The sequence below is a fragment of the Protopterus annectens genome, chromosome 16.part0 (assembly GCF_019279795.1).
Source record: "Protopterus annectens isolate FY-2018-M chromosome 16.part0, PAN1.0, whole genome shotgun sequence".
Lineage (NCBI taxonomy): Eukaryota > Metazoa > Chordata > Ceratodontiformes > Protopteridae > Protopterus > Protopterus annectens.
Window position 1 is genome coordinate 764,751,739 of NC_056750.1, and position 16,107 is coordinate 764,767,845.

At 39.4% G+C, this 16,107-nt stretch overlaps 1 protein-coding gene across 1 annotated transcript in view; it reads right to left on the reverse strand.

Annotated features, from left to right (window-relative positions):
* Positions 1-1,267: 1,267 nt before the first annotated feature.
* SURF2 (surfeit 2) overlaps positions 1,268-16,107 on the reverse strand; it is a 283,792-nt gene continuing 268,952 nt past the window's right edge. The window contains exon 6 of the mRNA XM_044058699.1: positions 1,268-1,385. Coding sequence (XP_043914634.1) covers positions 1,290-1,385 — 96 coding nt within the window. The 3' untranslated portion in view covers positions 1,268-1,289. The remainder of the gene's footprint in view (positions 1,386-16,107) is intronic.

The following is a 16,107-nucleotide window of genomic DNA, read 5'->3' on the forward strand; positions in this document are numbered from 1 at the left end:
AAATCTCCCCAGGAATTTTCAATCAGGATTGCCATAGGCAAAGGCATTCTACTTGCCCAGCTTGAATATAGACTTCAGCTGGTTGTAGCAACATCAAAGAAAAACTCCTTTACCATCCAAACTATAAGCAACTCTATAATTTCATTAACCCCTAACCTAGAAATGAACATCACTGAATCACACTCAGTAAAGCCAATTGGATTACCAAGCCAGCCAAGTACCAACCAACTCTACAAGCTCTTCAAAAAACACTCTGGTCCTTTCCTAGCCTCCAACCTCTTCAGACAACCCCCCCCCCCCATTACAGTCTAAGAAATCTTAACCCTCTGGGTCCACTCCTTCAATGTCCCAGAACCAAAATTCATTGCACTAACCATGCCTTCTCCATCCTAAGCCTCAAACTCGGGGAATCCCTCCCTACTATTCTTAAAGACCTCAAATAATATCAATCATTTCATTTTCAGCTTAAAGACAGTCTCAAGTCTGAGTCAATTTGCAAATGCTTTCCTTCTGCACACATCACATAATTCCCTACTCTCCCCCTTTACAATTCAGAAACATTGTCTTTCACACATTATTTCTTTACACTAATGTAGGACATCTCTTCCACATTATATACACCGTATATAGTTAAATTTCTGTGGGCCTTTACTTTTGCTATTTTACTTTGTGCTCTATTCCTTTACTATTTAACTATCTTCTTCCCCCAGCCTTACTCTAACCATCCCTTCCTATTGTTCGCAGTACTTTATTATTACGGTTATCGATTCATTTTACCCGTGCACACTTAAAAAAGCAGCAAATGTTTGTTCCACAACTCAGCATGTTAACCACGAACCAAAGAAAAAAAAAACAGAACCATGTTGACAAGATAAGATGCATCAGGAAAATCCAAGAAGAAATACTTTCATCATAATAAAACATACTTTTCGTGGATCATTCTGGTGCATCTCACCTTGTCAGCGTGGTTTTTTTTTGTATTCATAACAATTCTTGTTAATTTGCTTGTCTACTGTCATTTATATTTGTCCAGGCTGAGACAGAAATTGGTCCATCTGGATCAGTGCTTTATCACAGTTACCAAACTGAACGAATGAATAAATAAACACATACATTTCCTCAGCAGCAACCGAAAAACCTCATAATAGGCAAAAGGAAACTACAATATAACATTTAAATTGCAAACAGGCAAACACACATGCTTGGCTTTCTTTAAAAAGAAGTTTTATTCACTTTCTTCATTCTGAAAAAAAAATCAGACTTCCACTGAGTATGCAAACTATTTTTATTTATTTTACATCTGATTTTGTACAGATGATTTTCTTAGAGTTTTTGGGCTTCTGGTGTCTGCGTTTAAATTTCTTCTGAAATGAGGGTTTCTGCTTCTGGAAAAAAAAGAAAGTTAATCAATAAAACAAATGTTAACAAGATCAAATTAGCAACTTATACATGAAGCTAAGGACAACAACTGCTAGACCACATTCATCCAGCCAGTATCCACCCTTTTCCCCATTTTTCCAATTGGGGTCAAGATGTCACATCAACGATGACAATCATCTAGAGTCAATGTTCACACTGCCAGGTGGTTAGTCCTGTGATGGTTGTTCTTTCATACCACACACTCACCCACCCACACACCTATGGCCAATTTAGTGTGTCCAGTCTACCTACTGCAGGTCTTTGAAACACAGTAGCAAAACGGGGAGTCCTGAAAAAATACATGTGAATACTGGGAGGACATGCAGACAAATCGTATCGGGGAACTTTTTGCTGTGAGTACAGAACATGTAGAAATCTAGTCAAATCTCAGAATAATTTAAGTAAGCTATGAAGCACAAGATTACAAAGAAAAGCTTAATTTTCATGTATTTCTTTTTTCTTCTTGAAGCTCAGAGTAACAGCATAAAATCTGAAAACAAAGCTTCCTGTGGCTGAAGCAAAGTATTACCTTTTACTTGTTTCATTTAGTTTCTCTGCTACCATTTTTCTCAGTAAGAGTAACTATGTCACTGAAGTTTAATTGGCGATATTGTACTTGAGGTCCTCACCAGATGCGCAGTAGCAAGCCCCGCCCAAAACCCATCCCCGTGCTGTTTCGTAATCGGGCACTAATGAATATGCATTCCCTCAAGAGCGACACTAGCATATGTTTCTAGTATGTAGAATCTAGTATTCATATCCATAATGTCCAATAAACCAATATAGTTTATACAGCTATGCTGTTTGATACTTTATACTGTGTGATGTTACTGATAGTAAAGACTATCTGACAGTGCTGACTTTATTGTTTCTCCGAGTAAAATATCGCCGTAAATTTCTAAGTTTAAGAGCAATATTTTAAAAAATTGCTCTTATTTTGGATGGCCTTTGTCCCACTTTTATTTATGGCTTTGTCCAGATTTCTTGCTGTAAAAGGTTGAGCAGTATATGTGTCTCATTATTTATTGACTTCAACCCTCAACGATTTGCAGAAAACCACCAATTTTATGCGGAAAAGACCAAAAATAGGCGGAAATCTGGACAGTTGAGAAGTACGAGTCCACTACGAAAACACATGGGAAGGTGCAGTGACAATCCAGCACAATAGGGGTTGCTATCCATATTCCAAAAAAGTGTTACAACTTTTGAAGTAATGTCTTTTTCTGTCAGCGTTTTTTATACGTCTTAGCAAATGTCACAAAAGTATTGCATGTAACTTTGTTCTCACTTTTATAAAACTAGGAACAAGCGTGAAGGGGGCAGACTTATTTCTAGGAACATGGACGACGATCATTTGTATTTAGTTTGTGTGTGTGCAGCGGTCGTGGATTTAATGCACATATGATTATTAACCTTAATCTGTAAGACGAGAAACTAGGGCTGTCAGCTGATTAGAATTCCATGTCAATCATGGCTCATTACATATGCAGACCTGGTCGTCAATCATTTGCGGCACGCCCACTTCTGCGTGAAACGCACGGTGAGGCCTTCAAGTACAATATCGCTGTTTAATTCCTAAAGGTGAAGTGATGTGTGCGTGTGTCTAGTACTGACCAGTGAAGCAACAGGAACCAAACCAATACCGCACACAAACAAGGTAAAAGATAACATGAAGATTTGAGTAAGTGCAATGGAATGAAACAAGTTCATTCACAAAAAAAAAAATGATTTTATACAGTTCAACTTGCTATTTGAAAATCATCTAATTTTTTATCAAAATGAATTAATGTATAAAAAAAGTAGCTAACTTCTTTGAGGTTGAACAAAACCAACTCTCTACAAACCTACAATTCTATATTCAATAAACCAAATTTTTTGGGCTGTTTGATCTAAGAATTTCTCTACCTGGTTTATTTAAATATAAAGAAAAAACTTACATAGTTATAATGACAGATGTACAAAATTAGGTCCATTTTCTACTATATCTAGAACTTGAGGCTGGCAGTACTCTGGCATCTTGGTAACTAAAACTTTCACAAACCACTAACTCCACCCTTTTAATCCTATGGCCAAATAGTCCCCTCTCCAGAGAGCTCTTAGCCTGCAGAAGGAAGAGCCCAAGAAGAAAGATGCCACAGAAGGACACAATAAAAGCAAGATCTAACTCCAGAACAAAACAGGCATCAGAGAGGGGCTGTAGCGAACAGACGGACCTAATTGTACATATTTGTCACTCTTATAATACCTCCATCTGTAATAAGGAATAGTCCATTTTCTGTGACAGCATCTCAAAGACCAATCTCAAGAAACATCTGAAATGTGAATGTCTGACAGACAGAGGGGAAAACAAACTAATTCTCATTCAAGAATAAGGTAGGAGAGGACATGCAAACCCTACTACCTAAACCAAAATCTAAAGTGTCTTACACCTACAAACTTACAGTATTATTATTATTTTATTATTTTATTATTTTACATTTGTTGACCGGGCTAGTCTAGCTGGAGATATTTCCATTTTCAGTAGAGGCCCGGGGAGAAAAGCTCCACTTACTTAATAATAGTAATATATAAAAAAGCAAAATAATAAGCAATGCCACATCCATTAGCAAGTAATGAAAGTAACATTTTAAAGTAAACCATTGGTATAAAAATGTGGAAGATAACATTTACAACATTTATTGGCAGAGTAATAATGTAAAGGAAGAGAGAGAAGATAGGTTACAGGCTAGTAGTAGAGTATTAGTCAGGGTTGCAGCAAGGGCATAACCATTGAAGTTTTAGGTGATTTTTAAGATTAAGTTTGAAGAGGGGGAAAGAGGAAATAGAGGTAAGGTTGGGTGGCAGCATGTTCCATTGTTTACCTGTGGTGGTGGAGAACAAGGAGTCACCAGCTAAGTTATTAGATTTGGGTATATAAGCTAGGAGTTTATTAGAGGAGCGTAGGGAATGAAGATTGTTATAGGGTGTGATAAGATTGTTTAGTGTAGGTGTGTTGTTAGGAAGGTAGAAGATTTTGTGAGCAGTTGTTAGTTGTGAGAATAGCAGCATTTTGCAGTTCAAGCCAGTCTAGCTGGTGTAGGTTAATGCAGTGATGGGTTCTATAGGGCTTACCAGTTACAAACCTTGCAATACTGTTGTAGGCTTTGGTAAGTTTGTTGAGATTGTTTTGCTTTAAATTGGTGTAAATGGGAGAAGCATAGAGGAGGGTAGAGAGTAAATGAGAGTAGGCCACGGTAGTTCTTGCTTTTGGGGTGAGGAAGGGTCTTATCCTATACAAGGAGCCTAATTTTCTGTTAACGGACTTAATGGTGTTATTAATATGATTGTCAAAAGTGAGTTTATTGTCTATTGTAACTCCTAATAACTTGCAGGTCAGATCAGGTGATATTAGGGTTCCATTACTAGCTAGTATGGAGAACTGTATGGGAGGGGTCTTGTTGTTGGGAGTAATCAGAAGTAATTTGGTTTTTTTGGCATTCAAGAGTAAGCACCGGTTATTGAACCATGTTTCAACTATGGAGAAGACAGTTTGGCTTAGAGATTTCAGCTCAGGAAGAGACTTAGCACAACAGATGATAGTAGAATCATCAGCATACTGTATGCAGGTGGATTGAGGAATAGCTACATGAAGATCATTTATGAACAGAGAGAAGAGAAGGGGTCCTAGAATAGAGCCTTGAGGAACTCCTAGTAAGACAGGGAGATATGAAGACAAGTGATTTTGCCACAAAACAGCTTGTTTACGGTTGCTGAGGTAAGACTTGAACCAAAGGATAGAATTAGAATCCAGAGAGAGGGATTTTAGGGTATTTATAAGTAGGGAGTGATTGACCATATCAAAGGCTTTAGACAGGTCAATGAAGAGTGCAGATGAGAGGTAGTTATTGTTCCGGTTGGTGTTAATAGTATTGGTGAAAGATAGAAGGGCAGTGGTGGTGCTGTGAAAGGGTCTAAAGCCATGTTGGCAGCTGGCCAGGATGTTATTTTTAGTAAGGTAGTCTATTAGCTGATGATGGATACATTTCTCCATGATCTTAGCTAGGGGTGAGAGTAGTGCTATTGGCCTATAGTTGGAGTACTCATTAGAGTTTCCTCCTTTATGTAAGGGAATGATGTGTGAGATTTTCCAAAGATTGGGGATAGTGCTTTCAGAGATGGTACGGTTAATGAGAATAGCTACAGGATGAGCAATTGCTCTGGATGCAAGTTGCAGGTATTCTGCTGGAAGGTTGTCATCAGAGGGTGTACAGGGTTTTAGCTTGTGAATTAGTTTCTGGATAAAGGCTATTGAGATGGGTTTTATCTTGAAAGTAGGAAGATTGTCATGCTGGGAATTAGGTAGGTTAGTGTTTGTAGAAGTTAGCTGTGTGGCCAGGGTTTGAATGGTCTCTGTAAAATAGGTATTGAAGGCATTGGCAATTTCTAGATTGTTTTTGTTTTCTGACTCTAGGGGTGGAGGGGTACTAGAGTGGCCGGGCTGTAGAAGGTTATTAATGGCAGTCCAAAATTTTTGTGGATTCTTAGAGTGAGATTGTTGAAGTTTACTGTAATAGGCTTGTTTGTCAGAGAGAATGGCTTTTTTAGTAGTATTACGAAGTCGTCTAAAGTTTAGGTGTTCTGAGACATCTTTAGTTGCTCTCCATTTAGCCCATGATTTGTTTCTTATAAGTATTTTTTGTTTTGTGTCTTTTGAGAGCCAGGGAGCAGATTTGAACTTTATCCTAATAGATCTTTTGGGTGCGTGGGTATCTAGTATTGTTAAGAATTTGTGGTTAAAGTAGCTGACAGCTTCATCTAGTGGGAGGATTTTTAGGGGACTCCAGTTGCAGGCATTAAGTTCCATTTGAAATAAGTCAGGATTAAAATGTTTCTTAGTTCTGGCAGTAATAAACTTGGGAGGTTTGTTTATGTCATTTTTGTGCCTGATGATATATGTGGGCAAGTGGTCACTGATATCATCTGGCAGGGTTCCTACTTGATAGTTTTCTCTTTGTTTATTGACTAGAATCCAGTCTAGGATGGTCTCTTTGTTGTTGGGTTTGTTGATTCTAGTAGTCGAGGTAATAGTTTGTTTAAAGTTATGTAGGTTGATATAAGAAGAGGGATTATTATTGTTGATACTATACCAGTCAGTGTTGAGGTCTCCTAGAATAATAGTTTCTTGTGGGTATGTTGAGGAAATCCAGGACAGGGTATCTTCTATACTAGTAATGTTGTGGCCAGGGGTAGGTAGATGCAGAATATGTATATAGCTTTGTTGGAGTTGATTTGAAATTTAGAGATCAAGATTTCAGCTGAGTTATCTTGGGTTGGGTTATGGGGTATAGAGGATATAAGAAGATTGTTTTAAAGAGTAAGGCCACTCCACCTCCTTTACGTTTTAATCTGTCATTTCTTAGTATGTTATATCCTGGTGGGGTAATTTCATTGTCAGAGGTCGAGGTTTTAACCAAGTTTCTGTGAGGCAGAAAATATCAAATGAGTAAGTACTGAGAAGGGCATGGAGATTAGTTATTTTGTTATTTAAGCTTGAATGTTAAGATGTCCAATTTTTAAGGAGTTAGGAAAATTAAGTAGGGTATCAGGGAGTTGGGTGGAGAGTGTGTAGTAGATGGAAAGTTAGGTTTAGGTGGGCCAGGGTTAGGGTGGATGTCACCAGCTTGTAAGGAGGAATATTTGAGAGCAAGTATGTGGCTGTGATTAAGGATGGGTAGGATTTTTAATTTTTTTGCTACAGGGTGATTCAGTTTTATGGGAGTAAGTCTGTGATATTTAGCTTGTAGGTAGTTGGAGGTGGAGGTGATATTGATGTGGGCTTGGGCTAGTGGGTTGTTAAGGGTAAGCGTTTGTTTTTGTGAGTAGTTATGCAGGTAGAGGTTTTTTATTTCAAATAAGGTGATTAGGTAAGTGGTGGTAAGGAATACTGCAAATGAAGTTAAGAGTATAGCCTTTTGTAGGGTGTGTCTGGAAATAGTTATCATGATTGAATGTGAGAAGAGTAGATTTGGAGCTAGTATATAAATAGGCAAGATATCAAAGTAGAGACTTGGAGTGAGGTTATGTTAAAGTGCCTGAAGTGGAAAAGAGTATAGAGCAAGTGATGCTGTGGAGGGAAAGAGAGTATTTGAGAGCAGCTGTTGGGATTCTATGTGAACTGGTAAAGGTTAGTTTATGAGGTAGAGTATAGTAGAGATTGGAGAGTAGGAAGTGAAAAGCTGTGATAATATAGGTTAGTGGAAGTGGTAAAGAGTGAAGATGTATGAGGAATGTAAGAGATAGGAAGTAATATTAGGTAGGGTAAGAACTAAGAATGTAGTGGAGTGAGTATGAGACCTACAGTGGAAATGTGAGGGTGGAGTAAGCTAATTGCTGGGTGGGTGTGTTAGGATAAGAGTAATTGGTGTCAAGTTGTAATTGGGTGTTAGATAAGAGGGGTGTGGTCATAGAAGTATAAAGGTAGGACCACTGGGGGTGGGTGGGAATTGGGGTAGGGTAGGGAGGCGGAGTGAGCCACTTGGGCGAACGGAGCGGGTAGAAACAGAGAAAAAAAAGAGCAGGAGTGAAAACAATCAGTCAAGATATAAGAGAGACTAAGTAGTATAGTTTGGAAGGGTGAGTTAGTGAAGTCTGTGGAGAGAGTAAAGGGATACTCTGAGTTACAATTCTGGAGGGCAGAACAAACTGCAAGGGGAAGTCTGTACCTAAAAGAGTATAGTAGTATTACAGTCTGAAAGAGCTAACAGTTGGTTCAGAATTGGACAGGAGAAAACTAGAACGTTGGATGCTGGGAAGCCGCTGGCAGACACGAGGCAGGGCCTTATCCTAGACCACATACAAACACCACACAAAAGTTTGCAAGATAGAGGTGTAAATACATACAGCAGTCTTTAGGCAGACAGAGTAATACATAATGATGTGAATAGTACATGTATAAAGTGTTCTTCTATGTACAGTGAGAACTATGAGGGAAGAGCCTCAGAGCAGTGTATCTATGTGTGACCAAAGAACGGCCAGTAAGCGGTCATGCTCCCAAAAGGCCTTGTGTAAGGTGAGATACTAGTAAACCAGGAACTAACTCAAAAACAAAGAGGGACCTAAAGAATCAATACATGAAAAAAAATTAAACTGGGAAAATACTTGAGGTCCAAGAAGAGAAAAGTTAGAGGTTGGTGACAGAATTTTTCAAGAACTAAAAGGAACATGGAATAATCACAAGGGTGTCAGACAAGGCTCAATCTAGCAGAGTGATCTCCAGAATGAAATCAGTAGCTACCACTGTCATTTTAGTTAACTTAACCACACTATTAGTATGTGGATACAAGCTGATCATTGCAATAGCATGCTTGGCTTGGTAACTGCAAGGGGAAGTCTGTACCTAAAAGAGTATAGTAGTATTACAGTCTGAAAGAGCTAACAGTTGGTTCAGAATTGGACAGGAGAAAACTAGAACGTTGGATGCTGGGAAGCCGCTGGCAGACACGAGGCAGGGCCTTATCCTAGACCACATACAAACACCACACAAAAGTTTGCAAGATAGAGGTGTAAATACATACAGCAGTCTTTAGGCAGACAGAGTAATACATAATGATGTGAATAGTACATGTATAAAGTGTTCTTCTATGTACAGTGAGAACTATGAGGGAAGAGCCTCAGAGCAGTGTATCTATGTGTGACCAAAGAACGGCCAGTAAGCGGTCATGCTCCCAAAAGGCCTTGTGTAAGGTGAGATACTAGTAAACCAGGAACTAACTCAAAAACAAAGAGGGACCTAAAGAATCAATACATGAAAAAAAATTAAACTGGGAAAATACTTGAGGTCCAAGAAGAGAAAAGTTAGAGGTTGGTGACAGAATTTTTCAAGAACTAAAAGGAACATGGAATAATCACAAGGGTGTCAGACAAGGCTCAATCTAGCAGAGTGATCTCCAGAATGAAATTAGTAGCTACCACTGTCATTTTAGTTAACTTAACCACACTATTAGTATGTGGATACAAGCTGATCATTGCAATAGCATGCTTGGCTTGGTAACAATTCTTCTTTTAAAAATGAAAATAAACTTTTGTTTTATAATAACACTTTCCTCTTGTTGCCTGTCTATCATGAGCCCCCTACCAGATAACTGGCCCATTTGTTCCCAAACACTGGGGCAAGGGTCAAATGGACGGTAACATCATTAGATTATCATATGGAATGTTTCATTTTTCTCCCCTACATCCAGCTCTAACATCCCAGCATACACTTGACCTCAGGGCAGGGAAGGCAGATTGTGAAACAGGCTGATTGTGGACATCCCCTCACTTCTACAAGGAGTGTTCCATACATGCAGCCCTGCTTTACTCTCCAAAGCATGGAGGTGGTTTTCCTAGTTTCTGTAAGGGAAATCACACCTAACCAGTATGCCCTGGGAGGGGTGCCACAACCCTGCCACCCTTCTGGGAGAGACACAGGGGTCACAACCCCTTAACACCCCCCCCCGCTTTGATCTCCCAGTACCAGGGTTGCTAATCAAACCCGGTAGCTTAGGTCACAGTCAGAGCTCCATCTCTCTGCACCACAGAACTAGACCATAATGCAACCTCTTTTCACTCCTCAGTTAACTGAATATGAAATTACTCTAATACCAACCCTTCAATGACACTAACACAGAATGCTTTTTTTTTTTTAAACAAGAAACATCTTTATTAAATTATTATTTATGACAGGCATCATACATTTATATAAATGAAAACAAATCACACTGACACCCCCCCAATTGCAAACATCATACATCACCCATAATTTATTCAGTCATTGTCAGTCAAGCATTACATAGCTCATTCAAATCCTGCCCTTTTTTAAACCTTACTCCTCCTCCAAAACACCATTCTTCTCCACACAACTTCCTCCAACCCTTTTCCAAAGATCCCACTTTCAGTTATATCACCTATTTCCATATTCACTGATTCTAGTACAGTTGGTCTAGATCTAGATCTCCATTTTCTAGCAACTGCTTTCCTGGCAGCCACCACAATTAGACTCGGCAAGGCCTTACCATGTCTACGCAATTCCAATTCTACATTGTAGCTCAAAAAAATAATTTCCTTAGTTATACTAATCCGCTCCCACAAGTATTTCTGACAGGGTAGTCTGCAGGGAATTCCCAAAGTCTGCCAATCCATTACAATCCTAAAAAATACATTCTTAGCTACCTCTCTCTTTCCCATCATTCCTCCAACACTTGCCATTCACCTGAGTGACAATTCTTTGAAGTCTATCTGGGACACAAAACACCCATGCAAATACCTCCAAGCAAAGATCCCAAATCCTCCAGATTGTGCCACACACCTGGGAGGCACACACATGTCCCCCCACTGTCTGCTTGAAATCCACCTATCCAATCTCTCCTCCCAATCCCCCTGACTCCTACAGCTATCATGCAACATTTCACACTCTCCACTAATTATCCTCTCCAACATCAGCCTCCTTTCCAGACTCCACCAAAAAATATACTAGTACTGGTCTTCCGCTCAGGATCCCCCTACCTCTCCCTCCCCACCCACTCTCTGATACCCATTCCTGATAGGGAAGGCAAATCTCTAGCCCACAGTCCAAATACATTCCTGGCCCTTATCTGCTCCCAACACCTTGGTTCCCCTAACAGTTTTCTCCAGCAACCTCCAACCCTCCCACCTACTGTCTGCATCCCCAATTGCAGTCATCCCCATTGGCAGAATCTCCTTTCTCCACTCCCATGTCGGCTCCGCTCTCAGAATACTCTCTGCCACTTCATGAATACATCATTATGTATGCTTAACTGTCACTTTTCTCAAAGATCTGCACCCAAAATCCCAGTCTCTCCATCTCTTGAGCTTGCCCTCCACCTTAAACCACAGCCCTCTGCTTGTGCCATATACAGCAGGCCTCAACTGCATAGCTCTGTAACACCCCTTCAACTCAGGTAATCCAAAAAAAACCTTGCTCTATTAGAAGGATCAGTGCATCCCACCAGACTCCCGCCATCTTTCCCTCCCAGACAAAATTTCCCAACTCTTTATTAATTGCTATCCACAACTTCTCCTCTGGTTGACAAAAACACGGATGACCTGCATATAAAATGAGAAGGACCAAAAACACCTCAACTGCTTGCATCTTGCCATCCACAAAACAGGCCCTCCATGTTTTCAGCTCCTACACTATCCCCTATACAGTCTCTTCCCACATATCCTCAGCCACCACAACAAGAGTCCTTCTCAAACCGCACTCCTAAGTACTTCATTCTATCATGCCTCCATAAACATGGGCACTGCTCAACCAACTTGTCTGCAGGTGCACAGTCCATAGCCATCACCCCATTCCATCGTCAACAATCTTGCATCCTGAAAACACCTAAAACTGTCCCCAAATGCTGTACAACACTGAAACGTCCATCCTTGGCTTCACCAGGTATAAAACAATATCATCTGCAAATAAAGCCAGTCTCCCTTGACCACCACTCCATCTAGATCCCTGAATCCATTACTTTCTTTGCCAATGGTTCTAAATATAACACAAATAACAAAGGCGAAAGAGGACACCTCTGCCTGGTTCCTCTGCTCAAACAGAACTCAGAGATGAACCCTGTGGTGATCCCTAATGGGCACAGCTGAAAGGAGAAGAAGAAGACTAGTCTTTATAGCTAGAGAGTCACAGATAATAATTAAATCAAACCAACCAGCAGCACAAGACCTATAAAAACCTACCAAATTTTGTCTATTTTCAGCAACTAAAAATTGAAACTTGAAAAGAATTTTAAATAGAACATAAGAAAATATTGTCAAGACAAAAGTTGGTTGATCATAGATCCACTTGAAGAGTCTTGCTTGGTGCAGTGGGTTGGGGCATTAGGTGTTAAATCAATGAGTGGTGAGTTCAACTACGATTGACGGCAGTATGTAGAACCAATGCTGTTTATTCTATGGCAAGGTAAGGATATGGTCTCTAGAATGCTAGAATTGTCCCATGTTAGGGGATGTTTTAGTGGGTGAAAGTCCCACAGTACCAGGGCAGGGCTGGAGTCTGGTCATCATTAGCTTTCACCTCCTTGCTGTGCTAAAAAAATGAAGTAAAGTTTGCTCCAGACAAATTCTAATGATCTATTATGAATGCTACATGCTGTGAGTTGCGCCAACATTATGTTGTAATTTTTTTATCCAAATTGCCACTTCAAAGTGTCTATTACCTCCTAACATCTGATTACTATCCATACTATAAAGGGACCCCGGAAGTTTTACATCACTCTTTAGGAAGCTATATCACCCACATTGAGAACCAATGGTTTAAGCAAACGTAACTCACATTTAAGTTAATAGTTACTAAAAAAATTAATATATTACTATTACTAGTTACTATTTTGAAAAAGTAACTAGTTATACTACTAGAAACTGTAATATATTACAGTAATATATTATCTATTGCAATATATTACTCCCGTCACTGGTCAGGGGGCATAGTTGGATTTAGTTCTGACAGTTCAGTTAGGAGCAAGAATGATTTAGAATGTTTAGAAAAGTGTTATTGAAGTAGTCTACGGCACTTTCGAGGGGAAGAGATGAGAGTGGTCTCCATTTGCATTTATTAAGAGAAGATTTGAAGTCATGGGTTTTGAAATTCTTTGTGTACCGGACTTGTTGGAGGGTGGAGGATTTTAATGGAGTCATTTGGTGTCTAATTATAAAGGTGGGAAGGTGGTCACTGAGGGTGTCTGGAAGGAAGCCCGAGAGGTAGGATTGAGACAGTCTGTTAGTAAGGATCCAGTCTAGGACGGACTCCTTTTTTGATGCTTTATCTACCCGTGTTGTGGTTTTGATTAGCCGAGTGAAACCGTGTAGGTTAATGTGGTTAGTGAGATGCAGCAAGTTACAGGAGGACCAGTCGATATTAAACTCGCCTAGTATGATTGTTTCTTGGGGAAATTTTTGTGATGTTCGGTCTACAATGGATTCTACTGTGTTAATGTTATTGCCAGGGGGGTATACAGGTACAAATTATATGCAAGTGTTGAGTTGATTTTCAGCTTAGTGAACAGTCTCTGCATTATTGAACTTGGGTAGTCCGCTGGCTAACAATTCAATGATCAGGTTGTTTTGAAGAGGACAGCAATGCCTCCACCTCTTTTGGATATTCTGTCTTGTCTAAGAACATTGTAACCAGGTGGAACAAAGTCATTATTATTGTTTAGTGATTTTAGCCAGGTCTCTGTGAGAATGACTATGTCGGGGGAGTAGAGGACCAGGGCACCATGTAGCTTGTTACTTGTTAACCAAGTGTCTCTTTTATTTCAATTCTAATTTTTAAACTCCGCTTTAATTTTATCCCACTCTCTAGCTATATTTTCAGAAGAAACTTCTATCCTCCCTAGTAACTCCAGAATAATTCCACTACCCATTCCTTCAGTTTCTCTCTTCTAAAAAAATAGGTGGGAAAGCGCCAGTGTATCATTTTTAGCTCATTACTCTGCATTTTTATTTTAGTTCTTGTTGGTATGTGATCAGAAATAGTTATTGGATGCATATCAAAACTTTCAATTAAATGCACTTGTCCCTGTGAAATATAAGTTCTGTCGAGCCTAGTCCAGTTTTTGTATCTTGGGGAATAATATGTACATTCACTCCGAACTGCTACTACTGAACTCACATCTTCCATGCCAAACATTTTTTATAAATTTCTTCAAAAAATCTACCCTCTTTAGTTATATTTTCTGTTCTGGGTCTTCCCCAGATACATCCTCTGCTGCAAAACAAATTCCAGTCCCCCACCTACAATTCCCTGCTGAAAGCTGATCATTTCTCCCAGAATTTTCTTAACTCATTCCCTCCAATGGAGCTTTGGAAATTTGCACAGTAACTTCCAATGGGGGGAGCATAAGCTTTTTGATAGAATAAAATTATGTCCTCATACTTCATACAAATATTCATGTATCTGAAACCATGGGGGGTTAGTAAAGAAATGTAAATGGCAAACTCTAACACAAACCATTTTTATAGTAGTAATAGTCTACAGACTGTAGGTCTTAAACTGGACTTTATAAGTCACAGTGAACATGGCAACTATTAAGTTTGCAATATTTTGTAAACAACTTACAATCTCAGCAACCACTCAAGTTATACACATACTGTTAGTTAGATGAACTAAATGCTGCTGCCGAGAGCCTTGATGTGAGGATATTGTCCTGTCTTGTATAATTTGGTTGCAGAGATATTTAGAAAAAGATGACATTTATAACAATATTAATAACCACTATATAAACAATTAATATCTCTTTATCTGCACTAGGCAGAGATCAGATATCAACACAGGTGTGTTTGTTATTGTGAAAGCTTTACGATGAAATATTTTAACACTCTGTATGTACCATGGTTTTGAAATTATTAATGAAATATGAACAGACGATATTGGATGCCTAGAGGTGTCAGTTGGATGTGACTGCAGAAACATCTACAGGTGTCACCCAGCTGTAATGAGTTACGCTCCATTATAGCAGTTTTAGGTGGAATATAAATTTGTGCCAGTGTATTCCCTCCTCCCTTGCCAGTAGCCCTTTAGTACTACAAATCTACCGCTGGCACTAACAGAATGTTAAGTTTAAATTCCAGCTTCTCTGCCACTGGCAGTGAAAGAGAACTGCATGAGTGTATTGCTGTTACTATCTACTTTTGCTGAGGGATGACTTACAGGACTCATCTGTCGCTTGTCTCATGCATCAGATGACACACTGAGACATTGTGATGGGTTCAAGTTGTTTATTGTACATAAACACATCAGGAGCTGTAGCTGGAACATACATTTAAGCTAAATGACTGACTCATTACTTCAAACATACTTGAATGTGCATCTCCATTCATGTCTGCTTTCACTCTGGCTGACTATACAAAATGGCCCAGATCTTACACGTGCTACCTAGCTACAGTGGCTGACTAGGTACAATACACACAATAATCTACATCATCCATACCTAACACAGAACTGGAACGTTTTGTGGGTGGGTCCAGTAGTTGAAATGAACAAGGACAGTGAACAGCTGGAACCAATGTCTGGACTGAAAATTCCATAATTCCTCAGCAACAACTGAAGGAAGTGAGGGCAGCTCAAGATACAGAACTGGTAACTTAAGTAAAGAATAAGGGAAAAGGCTAAACATATTCACAGACTAGATGTGCCTCAACAATTCATGACTTTGGGCAGCTGCAGAAACAGAAGGGGGGTTCTGACTTGCTACAGTAGTAGCTTCTAGAATGCAAAACATATAGATTCACTTGTGAGAGCACTACTACTGAGCAAAATCATGGTGAACTGTAGATTGTGTCACTAGGTGAAATAACTGGGCAGACTGTGTGTAATATGAAAGGTTACCATCTGTGCCCTGCCTGAGCACATGCAATAGTTCTTTCAGAAGGTAATGCGGGATCTATTTTGGATTTTAGCAAAGCTGTATCACAAGAGTACCATGTACAATTAAGCAAGATCAGGGCAACTACTCTACTAGTCAGATTATCAAATAACTATGCCGAGTGTTTAATTCTGAAGACAGTGCAACTGCAGTTTATCATCCACAATCCTTGAACCTGATAAAATGAATGAGCACTACCCTAAAGGAAAGTCTGGCAAAGCTTTGGGAAATGACCATCATAAAATGGCCAGATGCTTTGCCTTTGGTCTTAATGAGTAAGCAA